The 15,842-nt window shown below is 38.4% G+C and overlaps 1 protein-coding gene across 1 annotated transcript; it reads right to left on the bottom strand.

The window, feature by feature from the left end:
* Nucleotides 1–458: 458 nt before the first annotated feature.
* Nucleotides 459–13,416, bottom strand: GJA1 (gap junction protein alpha 1). Its single transcript, XM_003986514.6, has 2 exons — nucleotides 13,221–13,416; nucleotides 459–3,389 (listed from the first exon to the last, which is right to left on the bottom strand). Exon 2 carries the CDS (start codon nucleotides 3,371–3,373, stop codon nucleotides 2,225–2,227), a length of 1,149 nt encoding a protein of 382 aa, XP_003986563.3. The 5' UTR covers nucleotides 3,374–3,389; nucleotides 13,221–13,416; the 3' UTR covers nucleotides 459–2,224.
* Between the last annotated feature and the right edge of the window lie 2,426 nt (nucleotides 13,417–15,842).

The following is a 15,842-nucleotide window of genomic DNA, read 5'->3' as shown; positions in this document are numbered from 1 at the left end:
TTTATTTTGTATTTTTCACAATGTCTTTAGGTATAAGATTCCTAGATCTATTTCATTCTTTTGTCATAGAGCATAACCACACTTAAATGGACTTTGTTCTTGGTCTTTTATCTCCAGGAGGCTCCAGTTTTAAAATTACATCGTCCTTATCTTTTCATGCTTACTTTCTCTCATGTATGGATCTACCAAATTACTTAACATTACCTTATTTTAAGCTTTATCACACATATCACTAACCTTATATTCCAAATCCAACACTTATGTACTTTATCTTCTCTTAGTTGAATACCCAAAACTGTTATCAATGTTGCACTGAACATAGCTAATGATGTTGGTTTTAAAGACTCCTGAAACTTGTGAATCTTATTTGCCTAAATCATCAAAACTAATGGAAATGTCTTTGATAATTGTGAATAGATGCAATAAAAGTTTTAAAAATCACACAGGATATAGATTGCTCTCCTTATACTAAATTAAAACTTTATTGAATAAGGAACACTCTCCAGAACACATGATCTGATGGACAAGGTCTACATTACATGCAACGAAGCTGAACGTAACAGTAGTTTAACATGGAATGTCAAACCAATTAGTATTTTTCATTGTACAAAACTGTTTATGTAGCTGACACGCAAGAAGAAAAGTATGATGCTCTGCATTTTCATGAATCATCTCTGATGAGTTTTAAGAAGACATTTGAAGAAACTGGTAGATTTCTTTAGGGTAGATTTCAAATAAATTAGTTACATGTGTACTACTGAAACCTCTTGTCAACCTCTCTTGCATTCCAAATAAAGTCTTAGTGCAAACATCAAAGTTGCTGGTCACTCCAAAAGACTGTCAAACTCATAACAGAATACAAGTTCTGAACTAATGTGTATTAAGTAGGACAAAACCAAGGATACCAGTTACTGCGAAATTCATTTAGGCACACTTAAAAGCCCACTCTAAGCATTTCTTCTAAGTGTCTCACATTACTTACTAAAGCCTGTTTACAGTACTAAAATTCTATCATTCAAGCATTCATGATTACACTTCAGAAAAAGAAAATCATTCATTTCAGCAATAGCATTACTGCTATATTCTAAAAAAAAGAGAAAAAGGAAAAAAATCATAATTAACAATACCAGTATCCATAATAGGATACATGGGGGGAAAAAAAAACCACTTGGGGGGGAAAAAAAGTGTGCTTTACTTGCACAGCAGGAATTATAGAATGTAAACACCATATTGGCCCACACCACAAAAATCCATGAGAAAGGCTCAAATTTGAACACTGTGTATGCATTATTTTCAAATCCGTATTTGTGAGTTTATACTGCATCTGCTTGTACCAATATATGACGAATAAAACACACTCTTCCACACACTTACACATATAAGTGATTGTTAAATATTGAGCATGGCTTGCTTCCCTGACTCTAATTCAAAAAATGTTAAGTGACATCCCAACTGTTTTCAAAATGTTTACAGAAACCACTAAATGAATGTGAATAGTAGCTGAGGAATGATGAAACAGTGATGGCAGTTACATGTCACAACTAGATGTAAAAGAAATAATGTCCATATGACTGGCCGAGATTTGAAAATGCGATGTAAAGTCTCTTTCTGTGGGCCTTGTCTGGACTTTTAACTGATACCAAGAATAACAAATATAGTATCTCAAGTCCACTGACACCTGGAGGGTCAGGCCTAGAAAGCTTACCTTCAAAGTGCAAATTTTAACAATGGAATGTTTTAGCAGGGACATAAGGACAATCCTCCAACTTTTTCTTGATAAAAAGAAACAAGATGTCCAGGAAGCATTTTTTTTTTTTCCTGGTCAAAGTTATTTCAGTTTCATGGTAGAATAAAAAAAGTACTTATCCAAAAATATCACCCACTCTTTCACATACACAGAACTATTCTTAGGGGTGTGTGGGGGGAGAAAAAGCCCTTAGCTATGTATCACCTAATGCAACTTATATTTAGAACTACAGTTCTTTGAATCAACTACATTAAATACCAACATGTACCTCCCTTATCCCCTCCCTCTCCACCCACCTATCCCAAATACCCCCAATGAACCTAGGTATTCTAATGTCTTTGTGTTTTCTAAGCCTCATGAGGAAGGCTGTTGAGTACCACCTGCAATGGAACAAAATGAACACCTAAGGTGCACTTTCGACAGCACCTTTTCTCTTCTCCACAAGTGAGCAGAATCTCGATGCTCTCAAGCCTGGATCTAGATCTCCAGGTCATCAGGCCGAGGTCGGCTGCTGGCACGGCTGCTGGCTCTGCTGGAAGGTCGCTGGTCCACAATGGCTAGTGGTTGCAGTTCGTGCCCAGTAGCTAGTTTTTTGGAATTCTGGTTGTCATCAGGGAAATCAAAAGGCTGTGCATGGGAGTTGGAGATGGTGCTTCCTGCCTGCCCCATTCGATTTTGTTCTGCACTGTAATTAGCCCAGTTTTGCTCACTTGCTTGTTTGTTGTAATTGCGGCAGGAAGAATTGTTTCTGTCTCCGGTGACCAGCTTGTACCCAGGAGGAGACATGGGTGAGAGTGGAGCAGTTGGTGAGGAGCAGCCATTGAAGTAGGCATATTTCGGAGATCCACATTCTTTTGAGGGGCTCAGTGGGCCAGTGGTAGCATGGTAAGGATCGCTCTTCCCCTTCACACGATCCTTAACACCCTTGAAGAAGACATAGAAGAGTTCGATGATGTTCAAGGCAAGAGACACCAAGGACACTACCAGCATGAAGATGATGAAGATGGTTTTCTCTGTGGGACGAGAGAGGAAGCAGTCTACTTGATGAGGGCAGGGATCTCTTTTGCAGGTGTAAACGGCACTCAGGCTGAATCCATAGATGTACCACTGGATCAGCAAGAAGGCCACCTCAAAGACAGACTTGAAGAGGATGCTGATGATGTAGGTTCGCAGCAGGCCCCCTCGCATTTTCACCTTGCCGTGTTCTTCAATACCATACTTGAATTTCTTGATTTCAATCTGCTTCAAGTGCATCTCCACATTGACACCATCCGTTTGGGCAACTTTGAGTTCTTCCTCTTTCTTGTTCAGTTTCTCTTCCTTGCGCATCACGTAGAACACGTGAGCCAGGTACAACAGTGTGGGGACAGACACAAATATGATCTGGAGGACCCAGAAGCGTACGTGAGAGATTGGGAAGGATTTGTCATAGCAGACATTTTCACAACCAGGTTGCTGAGTGTTACAACGAAAGGCAGACTGCTCATCACCCCAGGCCGACTCAACCGCCGTCCCCAATAGCAGGATTCGGAAAATGAAAAGGACAGACAGCCACACTTTCCCTCCAGCAGTGGAATAGGCTTGAACTTTGTCAAGGAGTTTGCCTAAGGCACTCCAGTCACCCATGTTGCCAGAGCACCACCTGAAAAGAAGCAGAAAGACAACTAAATGATCATAGACTGCAAATTATTAGCTAAAATGTATAACTGTTTTCAGTCAATAGTCAACATATTATTAAAGTTCTCATATCTTTCTAGCACACCCCTCCTGCCCCTGCCCCGCCAAAAAAGTGCAAACTCTTCCTGTCCCATTTTCCGCCTGCAAAGATGTCTCACAATTTTCTTGAAGTAAGGTAAGTCTTAGAAGCAACAGAGCCGATGTGCCTGGTAAACTGCAATCTTAACTGGCAAAGATGTTACTTGCTCAACCACTGCCCTACCATGTGACTTGAGAAACTGTCTATGCTAAGTGCCTCTGCTTATTTTATCCATCTGGTAAGTGACAATAGTTCTCGCCAGATAGGCTTGTATCTGGATGCATGCCTTAGCAAAATGCTGATGGATGGTATTCGAAAAGTATGGGTATTTAAGAACTGAAGTAAGAACACCCATGAACACATTTATACACAAGCTATTTCCAAACCTTAATGCTATTATACAGCATTTTATTCCTAACTACTCTGAAATGTTTCACCTTGCTATTTCAAGTGTAATTTGTGTATATTCTATATTACGGTCATTTATACTTCTGTTTCTTCTTAAGCAGTGATTTATGTGGTCCAAAAGTCTGTCTTCTTCCCAGAGAAAAGTATAGTGTACTAAAATACACCATTTTGACACACTGTCATTATATGCAGGGCACTTCTTTCAAAAAAGCAAAGAGTAAATAAATGCACATTACATTTCAAGTAAAAGTTCAATTTGTCTCACTCCTATTAGACCACTTTAAAGTGTTATCTCTAGCAAAAATGATTGGTTTTCATCTTTTGATTGCTGTACACTTTCAAGTTCACTTACCAGGCTTTGGGCCCTCAGCCGATATACTAGTTTTAACTTCCTATCAATAGCTAGATATCTTAAGCCTAGCACTTCCCCATTGCTGGGGATGAGAAATAGATCCAACTCTGTAGAGATCTCAACATGGATCCCAAAAGTTATTTATATAATTCGATTGATACCTCTAACTGTCAATAGCTCCTTCATTTAATTGATGAAAGTTGAGCTCTTAGGGGTATAGGAAATATTTAACTATTACTAGAGCCACAAGAAGACTTATGATCCCAAGGCCAAGGATTTCTAGGGCACCACACTAGTTTTAAAATTATAATAAAGCTGGATTAAGGCTAGAAATGTTCTCATGCTTTCATACAGTCTTAGCAAGGGCTGAAAGCTGGGAAGAAATGAGTAACATTACACGTGGCAGGCATAGAGAATACAGTCTAATTTTCACCAGAGTAGTAATTGAAGAGTTACAAAAGTAAGAAGTGCTCAAAGATTATTTAATAATCAAAAACAAGCTAAGCAAAGTCTTTCCAGGAGCTTCATAATAAATTTTAAACAGTGTAACTGAAAGTAGGATTATATAGGCTTCTTAGAAATAGAAATATGTTCATTATCTGAATATAAAAGCTTCTCATCTGGAATTGAACTATGAGCCACTTTCTCCTTGTAGGAAGTTAATGAAATCCAAGGGAGTCGTCTTCCCCACCATGCAACATTACAGTGCCATTTAATGTCTATCCCTCCAAGGGAAGTGAAGAAATGAAATGGAAAATCTGGCTTGGGATTTCCCAGATGGAACAGAGAAGACGTGGCAGATCCGTAAAATGAAACTATGTGCCAGCTATCTAAATCAGCAGTCGATGGGTATCTTTGATGGCAACCCAAAGAATGCTGAAGGAAGACGGGGAAGTGGGTAGGCAGATGACAGAAGTAATGTTTTTCCAAGGGTCATTAAAAAGGGGGCTTCCCTTCCACTTTTGGGAAGGGCCATTTTAGATTCTGAAGTGACACGTTAGACAGTGAAGCTGATGTATGGAAAGAGCAGTCAAAAAAGAACAAAAGGAAAACAAAAAACAAAAAAACAAAGGCTTATAAGGTTACAAAAAGAGTTAAGAGTCCAGGGGAGGCTCAAAGTGATAGGAGTAATTTAGCTTTGATGGACAGTTTAATGGTGAGAGAACATAGAAAAAAAACCCTACAATTTAGCAGAAAATAGTACACTGGGAATGAAGAAGTACAGTCCATGAGGGTCAAACAAACAAAACAGAATTTTTGGAGCTATATCAGTAGATAGTTTCTATGTGATGATGTGTAAATTGGCCTTAATTCTGTTTGCAGAGAATTACAATATTTTGCCAGTGTCATCTGCTTTTGCTCAATACTCCAATTGCCGGGGGAAAAGGGGACCACAAAAACAATCAACTATAAAATGATAAACTGTCTGCAAACATCTCATCATACTCACCCAATGATGGAGCTCAAGACAAACTTAACATGTTTAGATATTACCAGGCACACTGAAAAGTTGTCATTTTGGTCAGTGCTTCATCATTATTCAAAGTAAAATATGATTATGTAGATGCTTGTGGAAATTAAGTACTAAGTTCCGGTACATATTATGGAAAATAAAACTCAACTTTCATGTAATTCTGAGATTCCCAAAAACAACCCCATAGTGCAACAGTATGTGAATTAGGTCACTGGGCAGTTCACTAGGTAATAGTTCTTTATTAATACACCAGCAACTTAATTGCAAAGTTGTCTTTTCTTTAAGCACCCACGCAGTTGTCATTTGCATTAATGAGTTTACTCTTTCATCTGAATAAGATGAATTATCCAATTGGACACCCAGTATCCTGTATCCTGTCATTACCACTCTCACAGAGACCATCAGGTAATGTTTAATGCGATGGCTTATAAGCTTGTGATTTTCAAGGAGAGGTAACAAAAATAGCTACTTTTTCCGGTAGTTGTTCACTTTGTTTTGAGTCAAAAGTTCTATCAACTAGTTGACCCTCTACCCCATTAGTATTTTCATGTATCCAAATCTTAGTTAAAAAATTAGTATTTTTTAAATAAAGAATGGGCATAATTATGTTTACTGAATCCCTGGCACTGATTTACAGACTGTATACCTCATTCATATTTACCACCATAAGACAGGTATATTCCTTATGTGATATAGGAGAAAAACACAGGAGCTGAGTGTACTTCATGTATATTCATTCCTTCACCTCTAGGTTCCCAAGCTGGGACTTTATATGTAGAATAAGGTCTAGGTTAAGGAGTTAATGCAAAATTTTCATTAGAAGCAAATGCTTGACAGCAGCTGGATCATCCTTGTCTTCTGTGTACCATGTCAGGTCAGGTCACATTTTTTCCCGTTGCTCTTTATGGCCCTCTAGACTAGAGGCCAAAAGCCACGGGCATCCAAGCATGACCTCTCCAAGGACCCTCTGGACCCTCTGCAGTGGTTCCTGAACCACAATCATTTGGTAACATTTGTTGAAAATATACATTCCTGGCACTCACCAGCCTGACTTAATCTGATTGTGGGGTGAGGGGCAGGAGGGGAGTGCAGGGAAATTAGTTTTGGGTTTTGGTTTTTGGTTGGGTTTTTTCGGTGTTTATTTTCTTTTTTAAAACAAATGCACCAGGTGATTCTGAAGTTTCAGGCCAGGAGGCAAACAATGGTTCCTTGACATTTTTGCTGCTTATTCAAAATATTTAGGATTGGAGAAATGTTAGAAGAGCAGAAAGGAAAAGAAAATCTAAAAAGGCCAAAGGGGTGGTCCAGGATGAGGAGCAGAGGCTCTCTGGGCATCTGGGAACTGAGCTCCCCCTTCACTGAACCACCCTGCGTCACTCTACTTCCATCAGATGCTCCCCAAGAGCATAAAGATCCAAACACTTGATTCAAAATGAAAAGAAAGCTTCAATTTTAAATTACTTTTGAGTGTCCCTTTTGCCAGGCCCTTAAAAACAAATCACCATGCCAAAGCTGTAGTCAAGTCACTCCATGTCATTAATGCCCTAGTAATTGTTAGGAAAATTAGAAAATATTTTCATTTTGATTTTAGAGAATTTCACAAGTGACAGCTGTAATGAGTTTAGAGTAGGGACTTAAGTAAAGTTAAATAGGATTAAGAACTAAAGTGAGACTTGATATCGATCACCTTTCAGTGATTGAAAGTAAGCACTTAAAGGAAAAATAAAATCACACGGGCTAAAAATGTGTAAGAAAATGACTATCGAAGTGCCTGATAAAAATCATTTCATAGATTTATCTGGGGGAAAGGGTAATGCAGTGCGTGTGTTTAATATACTAAGACCAAAAAATTTTAAGCCGCTCAAGCTAAAATGTAAATGCTCCTGAGGTTTTTAACTTTTGTAAGAACCCCTGTCCCTTGCAGTAAACGTCCTTGACTGAGCTCAGTTGCGACCATTCCTCTACAGTCACAACAGCCAGATGTTCTTTGGTAATATTCATATCCACACATAATTAACATAACTCACATTCATACTGTCAGCAAATACTATAGGCTTTATCTTCCCCCAAAACCCAGACTGACGGAGTCTCCCCACCACTTAGCCTGATCTCAGCCATCATCACCTCCTCAGGTTTCAGGTCACTAGCCTAGTCACCCTGCTTGCCAAACTATTCTCCTCCAACAGCCAGCCAATCTTGAAAGAAAAACTAACAAGTTGATCTGCCTTGATCAGCTCTGCTCTGTCTACGCGGTTCACTTTGTCACATCTGTAGGTCTCAGTTCTGGTCTCACTTCATCAGCCAGCCCTCCAGTCCTGTCACTTCCTATTTCCCTTTGTCCTGTTTTTGTTTCTTTAATGGTCTTTAGCTCTACTTGACAGGTTTTATATGTATTTACCTGTCTGTTGTTTGTCTCTCTCCAGGACAAGGACTTATTACCGTCTGCTTTCCTCAATCAGAATGCAAGCTCCACAAGGGGGCTTGTCCACTGTGGTCTCCACAGTACCCCAAAAGGCACCAGGTTCCATTCACCAGTCTTGTTGTTTACTACCTCTTTGGGATTCTCTTACATATATCCCAAACTTCTGAAGTTTCAAACTAATTTTTTCTTTACATTAGTTTCATAGTATTTAAAAAAAAAAAAGTACTGTCAGCATCTCATATGCAGACATGAAATTTTCAAGTGATAATTGCTAAAACAGAAAACTGTCTGTTGAAACAATATGCTTCAAATGACTCCTGAGCAAGCAGTAAGGACTGATGTAAGTAAAAAGGTTCCTTAACAAAGAGCTTCTTGAATTTATTACACAGCACAGTAATTTGGGATTCTTGCAGAACTGCGTCAGGTATCAGAGATGTTTATTTAGTCTATTATGTTGTTACAGGTTAAGATATTAAACAACAAACTTGTGTTGTCATCCCCCTTCTGCTGTATTCTCACTCTGTACACTATGTGGTGAGAATAAATAACACTACAGTGCCGAGAATAAATAACACCATAGTGTCTTACCCGTTTAAACTTGTTTTTACTTCAAGAATGACAAATCTTGAGGTAGGGCTGGGCTCTGAAGGGGAAGAGCAGCAGCTGAAATTAACCCTGGTTCACATAACACCTCTAAGTAGCCTGAGTCTATCTATGCAGGCATTGAATGATTTGAATCCAGTACCATGGTAAATATTCCCAGTTCATTAAATAATACACAACCTTTGCTTCCTCCATACACAACCTTTGCTTCCTCCTATCTGCAGGATTAGCCTAACTCTGTAGTGTATCAAACCTATTCCATTTAAATACCTATTCTATTTAAAAAGAAGCATACCATTATATTTCCTCAGCTTTCATGTGAGCATAGAACTGTGTAGTTTTGGGGGGACAGGGGCTACAAGACTTTCTTTCCTTGGTTCCCTCTTCACCACATAGTCAACCTACATCAGCCTCCATAGAACAATGAGATGAGATAGGGGTTGAGGGACTCCAAAGATAGTATGATACCTATCACACAGAGACACCCCCTCCCCCCACCCTCAGTTCAATGGCTACCACTCAACTCCCCCACTAACAGGAGTGCCTCATGGTCACTTTAGGGATGCCAGAAGAAGAACCTTAACTAAGTCAGAAGCTGCAGGCTGAAAGCCATGTTCTTCTACTGTGAGGTGACAGACAAAACAAAACACAACTTCCATAAGTTCTTGGTGTTCTCCTCCACTTACCTCCAAATTGACTATTTTTATTGAACAGCCTGGTTATTTTGTCATCACATAAATACACCATTAGGGTACTCACAAGTGTATTGATTAAGAACAGTCTGTTTTCTTCAGCAAGCACTGAATAAGATAACTCTTGCACTTGAAAGCTCATAGTAAGAGCTAATAAAGTTTAGCTAGTATTCTTTAAAAGATCTTTAGATATAGATATAGCTCATTTATTTTATCTTGGAGTATTTTTTTAGCAAAATAGCAGCTAGGAAATGATTAACATTTTCCTAATGGTAATCAATTAGTTTTTAAGATGCTCTTGTAATGATTACAATATTGCTATTTTAGCAATTCCCTACAGATCTAGAAGGAAGAATTTACCCTTTATCAGCTGTTAAGGAAAAAAAGAAAAAAAAATCATGAAGAACATCTCCTGTCTTTGTTTCTATTTGAAGGCATCTTCCTCAAATAATTAAAAGAGCCATATTCTATAGAATGTATCTAGCTCACAGAAGTTGCTTTAAAAAAACAAAACAAATAGAAAACCCCCATTCCATTTCTATATTACTCTGAATTTTAAACATTCCATAAAATCTATATTTTCTAGAAATTACTTAGAAAGCTAGGGAAATTCGAATATGGACATTATGGAAAATTTTAAGGCTAAAGCCATTGATATACATATTTCACCATGGTTTGTGTTTTCATTTTGGCAAAAAATAATATGTACATACATAAATGGTGAATTTAGACAGGCAAAGTGAAAAATTTAGGTAGTTATCACAAGGATCCAAAAAACAAAACAAAACAAAAAAACCCCCACACAACCACCACCACCACAGAATTCACACAATTAACCTCCCATGAAGGAAAAAAACTCTGGGGATTTTTTTTAAACTGGACTTACCTATATTGAATATTGACCTTAATCATAAACACTAGATAACTACTTTTCCCTTCAGAGCTGAACTGGTATCTGTGGATAAGCTCCAACAATCTATTCAAACAACCTAGAATCTTGGAGGGAAGTCAGAACAGGAAAGGTGGAGTAGAAGGTATTAATCACTGGTGACTTTCCTATCATTCTCTTCCCTCGGGTATCATATATAAAAGGCTCTGAGACTTCATACCAAGCTACACCTCTGGATATTATAAAAGAAAGGAAGGAATGCACTGTATCATGAGTTTCCATCCTTCTCTATGCAGGAATTGGAAACATCTAAGTAAGAAAACAACTTTCAATATCTGAAAACGCACCCGTTAAAGATGCTTGCTAGAGAGTATCTTTGGAACCTTGTTTCCCGGAGTCAGCAATGAAGGAATCACACGGGAAAGGCTGAGAAATCCAGTGGATGGGGCAGCTGTGGTGATAAATTCTAAAAGGCATTAGAAAAATGTGGAACCTGTTTAAAATGTGAAGAAAGTAGGAGCACAGCAGTACCACTATATTTTCCACGCAAAGGACAGGTGACAGCTATACCCCTGACTTTGGGAAGTACAAAGCATCACATACATTGCCAGGACAGAATGTACTCCTGTTACTGGTATAATTTCCAGTCAATTCGGCCTACCTAGAAAAATTACACTTCCGAGTTATTTTCTAACCAGTTTATTTCATTATGTGAGATGGAATTAATGAGACTTCTGCATTAATACAGGCTTTTATTTTCAACAATCTTCGTACAGAAAGTAAAAATCAGGCTTCCTTAAGAAATATCTATTCTTCAAATTGCAACGGGGCACTTGGTGATCAAGTGTGCCCAATTTTCCGGGGGGGGGGGGGGAGATTAAGCATGTTTTTACTACTAACTTGGTTCGTGAAGCAAAAGAAATTAAACTCATTTCCAAATAAAACCATATCTATTTTACCAACAATTTATAGGTCTCCTCTTCCCACCCCCACTTAGGACTTGTAAAGAGAGATACAGACTTGCCCCAGGGTGAGGGTGAGTGTGAGGCTGGTCAAGGGGAGATTATGATAAACTTTATCAGAAACGCTCAGTAAACATTTGGATGCCTAAGTGGATTTATGGGCAATCCGCTGCTCGGAACTCAAGGTTTGAGTTTCCGAATCCTGTACTGATTCGCCTCTGGACACGTCATTAGCTCTTTCCTCATTTCATTATCCTCCCCCCGCGCCCCCCCTTCCCATTCTTGGGAAGTTTCGAGAACTTGCAAGAGTTACAAGTGCAATATGAGCACGGTAATTCCCGAGGTACTCAGACTGCTTTACCAACGTTTACACAGTAGGACTCAGAAAAAAAGGGGAGGGGGGAAGAGGGAAGGGAAATTGGATTGACACGTTTAATTGAATTAATCGTTTGCTCTTCTTTTACCATTTGGCACGCAGTCCATCTGCCCCCGCTCTGCTCCCCCTCCCCTTCCTTTTCAGTGGCGGAACGAGGACCTGCGCTCGGTTTGGCTGGTAAGGATTTCAGGGAAATGTCTTAGCAAACCTCTCCAAACCCCGGAGCTCGGGCAGCGCAGGAGCCCGGAGCGAGCCCGACAGATGCTAAGATGGCAGAGGCGCCCCGCGCCACCCCCCCACCCCGCCCCTGGCCTCCGCAGAAGCTTTCATTTTTATTTGCTTTTCAGCATTCGCCGGTGCAAATACTTCAGACTGTAGGGTCGCACTAAGAATTTAAACTAATTACTTTGGCCTGTGAAGTGTGAACAAAATCCTTAGCAAGCACCAAAATGCATGGTTGCATTTCTGGATAACAGAATGTGTTACCAATAGAGCATTTAAGGAACTGAACCCTTTAAAATAACAAATCAACATAATCACTGCCTACTGGCAGCACCCAAGCTGCTCCAACCCAAAGTCGCTCCAGAGCTCTTAAGTCTGTTACAGGTTCGGACGGACGTAAGAGGGGCATGAGTCGGGGGGGGGGGGGGGGAGGGGGGAGAGGGCGGCTAGCTCCCTTAAGGCGATTTTTAAGAAATTTTATTTTATTTCATATTCTTTCTAGGAGTTTCAGTGTTAGGAGACGGTTTTGAAAATGCACCCTGGCATTCACTTTTTTCTAAAAGTTTCTTCCCTTCAAATGCTTTGTGAGTAACCACCCATTCAAGGGATTTCATCTGCTGAATTGCCAACGTGGTCGAGTAAAAAAGGTGCTTCTCCTAGGGTCTCAAATCTTTCCAAAGTGGTTGCTAACATAAAGTAACTATTTCTTTTAAAAACCTCAATATTACAACTCTGATTTTTATATCTTTTTGTTTACTGAGGAAAATTCTAGGAAGGGACCACGTGGAAGTCAAGTAACCGCAAGGTCTTAACAAAGCACTTTGTTAAGAAGTTTGCTTTGCAGGGCTATAGAACATCAATCAAGATTTACATATGAAAAAGCACATAGTGTAGAATTCTATAGCAAGCACGCTAAGCAAATTTGCACTTTGATTTTTGTGATGTTGTCAGTCAAATCCCCAACCCAGGCCAACCCCCCCCCCCACCCCAAGTTACAAAGCACCTAGACTATTATCGACTCCAGAAAAAAGAAAAATTATACTCTAAAATGAAGAACCAAATATCCAGTAAACTAGTGCTTCATTCCAATTGGAGAAGTTTGAATCTTATTTTACCTGTTGCATTGTTAGGAACTTTTCAACAGTCAAGAAAATAAATACTGAACGCTCAATTTTAAATTTAAAACTACAGACACATTTTCACGTTCACCATTCCATTTACAGTACCATATCAAAGCTCCATTTAATAAATTTTCAAACTTTAGAAAACTTTTACTTAGAAAAAGAAACGAACAGGTAAAGTATTTTTTTAACTTACTCTTTCTCTTAAAAGAAGTAGGCACGCCAAGTGATTGAACTCCTTGGAGGATGAAGTAAAATGAAAAAGCAAGTTCAGGCACTCAGACCTGTCTATTTAAAGTTTAAAAGTCTGCTGCTGCTTGGTACTTTCTTCACTCCTTCCCCCTAATGAAAGAAAAGTGCTGATACCTCGTAAAAGCTTTTTTCTAATTGGAGCACAGAGCTTTTAAAAGTTTCAAGCCACTGACTCAACGAGGAGGAGGGGCTGAAGAAGGGGAGGGGCAGAGGAAAGGCGGGGAGGAGAGTGGAGGGGAGGCCGGTGAACGTGGAAGGGTTGGGGAGAAAAGGCACTGAGGAATAGCCAGGTTGAGATCAAGTTGTAGTTTAAATTTGCTGACGAGAAAAATGGAAGAGCATTAGAGGCGTGAATGTCACTACTTGTAGTTACTCTTTATAGATAGCAATTACTGGTTTTAGTTAGTGCTTGTTTCACCAAAAGTCCAGGGATAATAAAAAGTTCTCTATTTTATAATATTACAGTCTTTTCTAAAATTATATATATTGCATGTTTTGTGTTGCAGTAAATAAAAATGGTGGAACAGAGTATAGCCAGTGCAGACTTGTTTCATATTGGCCAAGGTGTGTGAAGTTAAAGGTGGGTGTGAGTTATTTGATGATCTAATTCCTTTCCTCTTAAGTGGGGACAATTAACAAAGGAAATGGTGGGATGGGAGACAGACATTGCAAAAATGAATATACATGGTGGTATGCTCATCCCAAATCTACCTTCCAACCCCCCTCCCCCAACTGCTTTGAATTTTTTACTTTTTCCTTCAGTGTAGCAAAAACTATATTTATAACTGTATTATATATAAAATATTTTAATTTTCAAATTGTGGTATCTGACCTGTATCAGATCTTTGAGGAACTGAAAATTTATAGTATCTCAGTCCCATTCATGGCAACACATTAAAAATCAATATCTTCTGTAGTGAGATGTCAGGATTTTTTTTAATGAAGTATTCATATGATAAGTTGGCATTAAGTGGGTCCCCAAATTATTGACCCTCCTGGTGACCATCTCCCTCTCCTAAACGCACTGTAGAGTTTTCTGCCCAATGACAGTAAAGCTGTGCATATAATTTTTGTGTATGTGCATAGAATTTTTATGTGATTTTCCTCCACTTCCATGGCCTTCCCTCTTTGGCGCTCTGCATTAATGTTTATAATAACCTGAGTCATGTTGCCTCATTCTTAGAGTGGGTAGCTCTTTTGAGGACTCCCCAGATGCCATACCAGAGGGCTGTGGTAGGACAATTCCCCATAAACAGGCTTCAGTGATGCTCCTGAAGTTGGGCAGGGAAATCTCTTGGCCATTATTTTCTGGAAGCAAAGCAAACTCATCCAGCCTTGATATTCCTTACTGTTTTCTCAGTAATACGAATACCAAGAAAAAGGAGATGAGAAATATTTCTTGACAGATACATTTCCCTAAATATACTTTCATTAAAATGATTAGAAAACACCTTTTGAAATATTGTAGTTTTAAGACACAATTTTACTCTCGTTTGTTGGGCTATACTATTTCCAAGTGTACATTTTCTTTAAAGAAGGGAAATAAAGAAATTGAAATCTAACTTTCTTGTCTCCAAGGTCAGCAGCCCATGAATATGTTTTGGTCTTGTATTTATATTGTCCTTTCCTTTAAATGAGCCTAAGGTGTTGTCCTAACTAAAAATTATTTTATTCAATTCAGAACACATTCTGAATTCTCTCTAAGAAAATCTGTTTTTCCTCTTGAAAAAAAGAAATCTATGCTTCATTTAGTTTACATAACTATGTGTTTTACCTTAGTGAAATTGTTTATCAAGTACAATTATTACTGAATTTGTCCATTTTATTTAAAAAATTTATTAAAATGCTAATTCAGAATTAGTTTCATGACAGAACAATTATGATTATTTTATAACAGGGTTTTTTAAATGAAAAATTGTGATCTTTTTCAATTATGTTTTGTTAGGCATATGAAAGAATATTGATGTCTAAGTATTCTGCTACCTTTTCTTCTTAGTCTATGCCTCTATGACCAACTTGAAATAAGACTAAAGAACTTCTTTATACAAAATTAAGTTATTCACGGATATCACTTGAACCATTTTCTAAGCCAAAAAGATTAGCTAAAGCATGAGCCAGTAATTAAATATTCTCTTAACATATGGAATATACTATATCTCTTATCTCTAAAATTATTTTCATGTGATCCTTCATAAAAGACACGCTATGTGATTTTCTCTTCTTTTGGAATAATTCTACCAAAATGTGATCCAATAAGTAATAATACTCAAGGGGCATTGCGTTACTATGGATGGCTTCCCTGTTAGAACACCAACAATGCAGTTTTCTCTCATGAACACCTACCAGCATCTCCAAATGCCTGGTAGTAACTCCTATTATACTTCGTACTCTAGCAGTGCTGATGAGTTACATTTTGAACCATAATGTACTTTTATACAGAATCTCACTTATCTGATCTTAGAATCTTGTCTCAATTGAAATGTTTTGTAAAAAATTGTGGGACAGGTTTTTTTTAAATATGTTTTTCTCAAATTCTCAGAAATATTAATGCCATTTCATTAATATA

Source organism: Felis catus, chromosome B2 (assembly GCF_018350175.1).
Source record: "Felis catus isolate Fca126 chromosome B2, F.catus_Fca126_mat1.0, whole genome shotgun sequence".
Lineage (NCBI taxonomy): Eukaryota > Metazoa > Chordata > Mammalia > Carnivora > Felidae > Felis > Felis catus.
Note: the sequence above shows the minus strand (reverse complement) of the source record. Positions and strands in the feature narration are given on the sequence as shown.

Excerpts from the sequence above, each read along its gene's own strand:
- GJA1 (XM_003986514.6), bottom strand. The coding sequence starts at position 3,373 with ATGGGTGACTGGAGTGCCTTAGGCAAACTCCTTGACAAAGTTCAAGCC.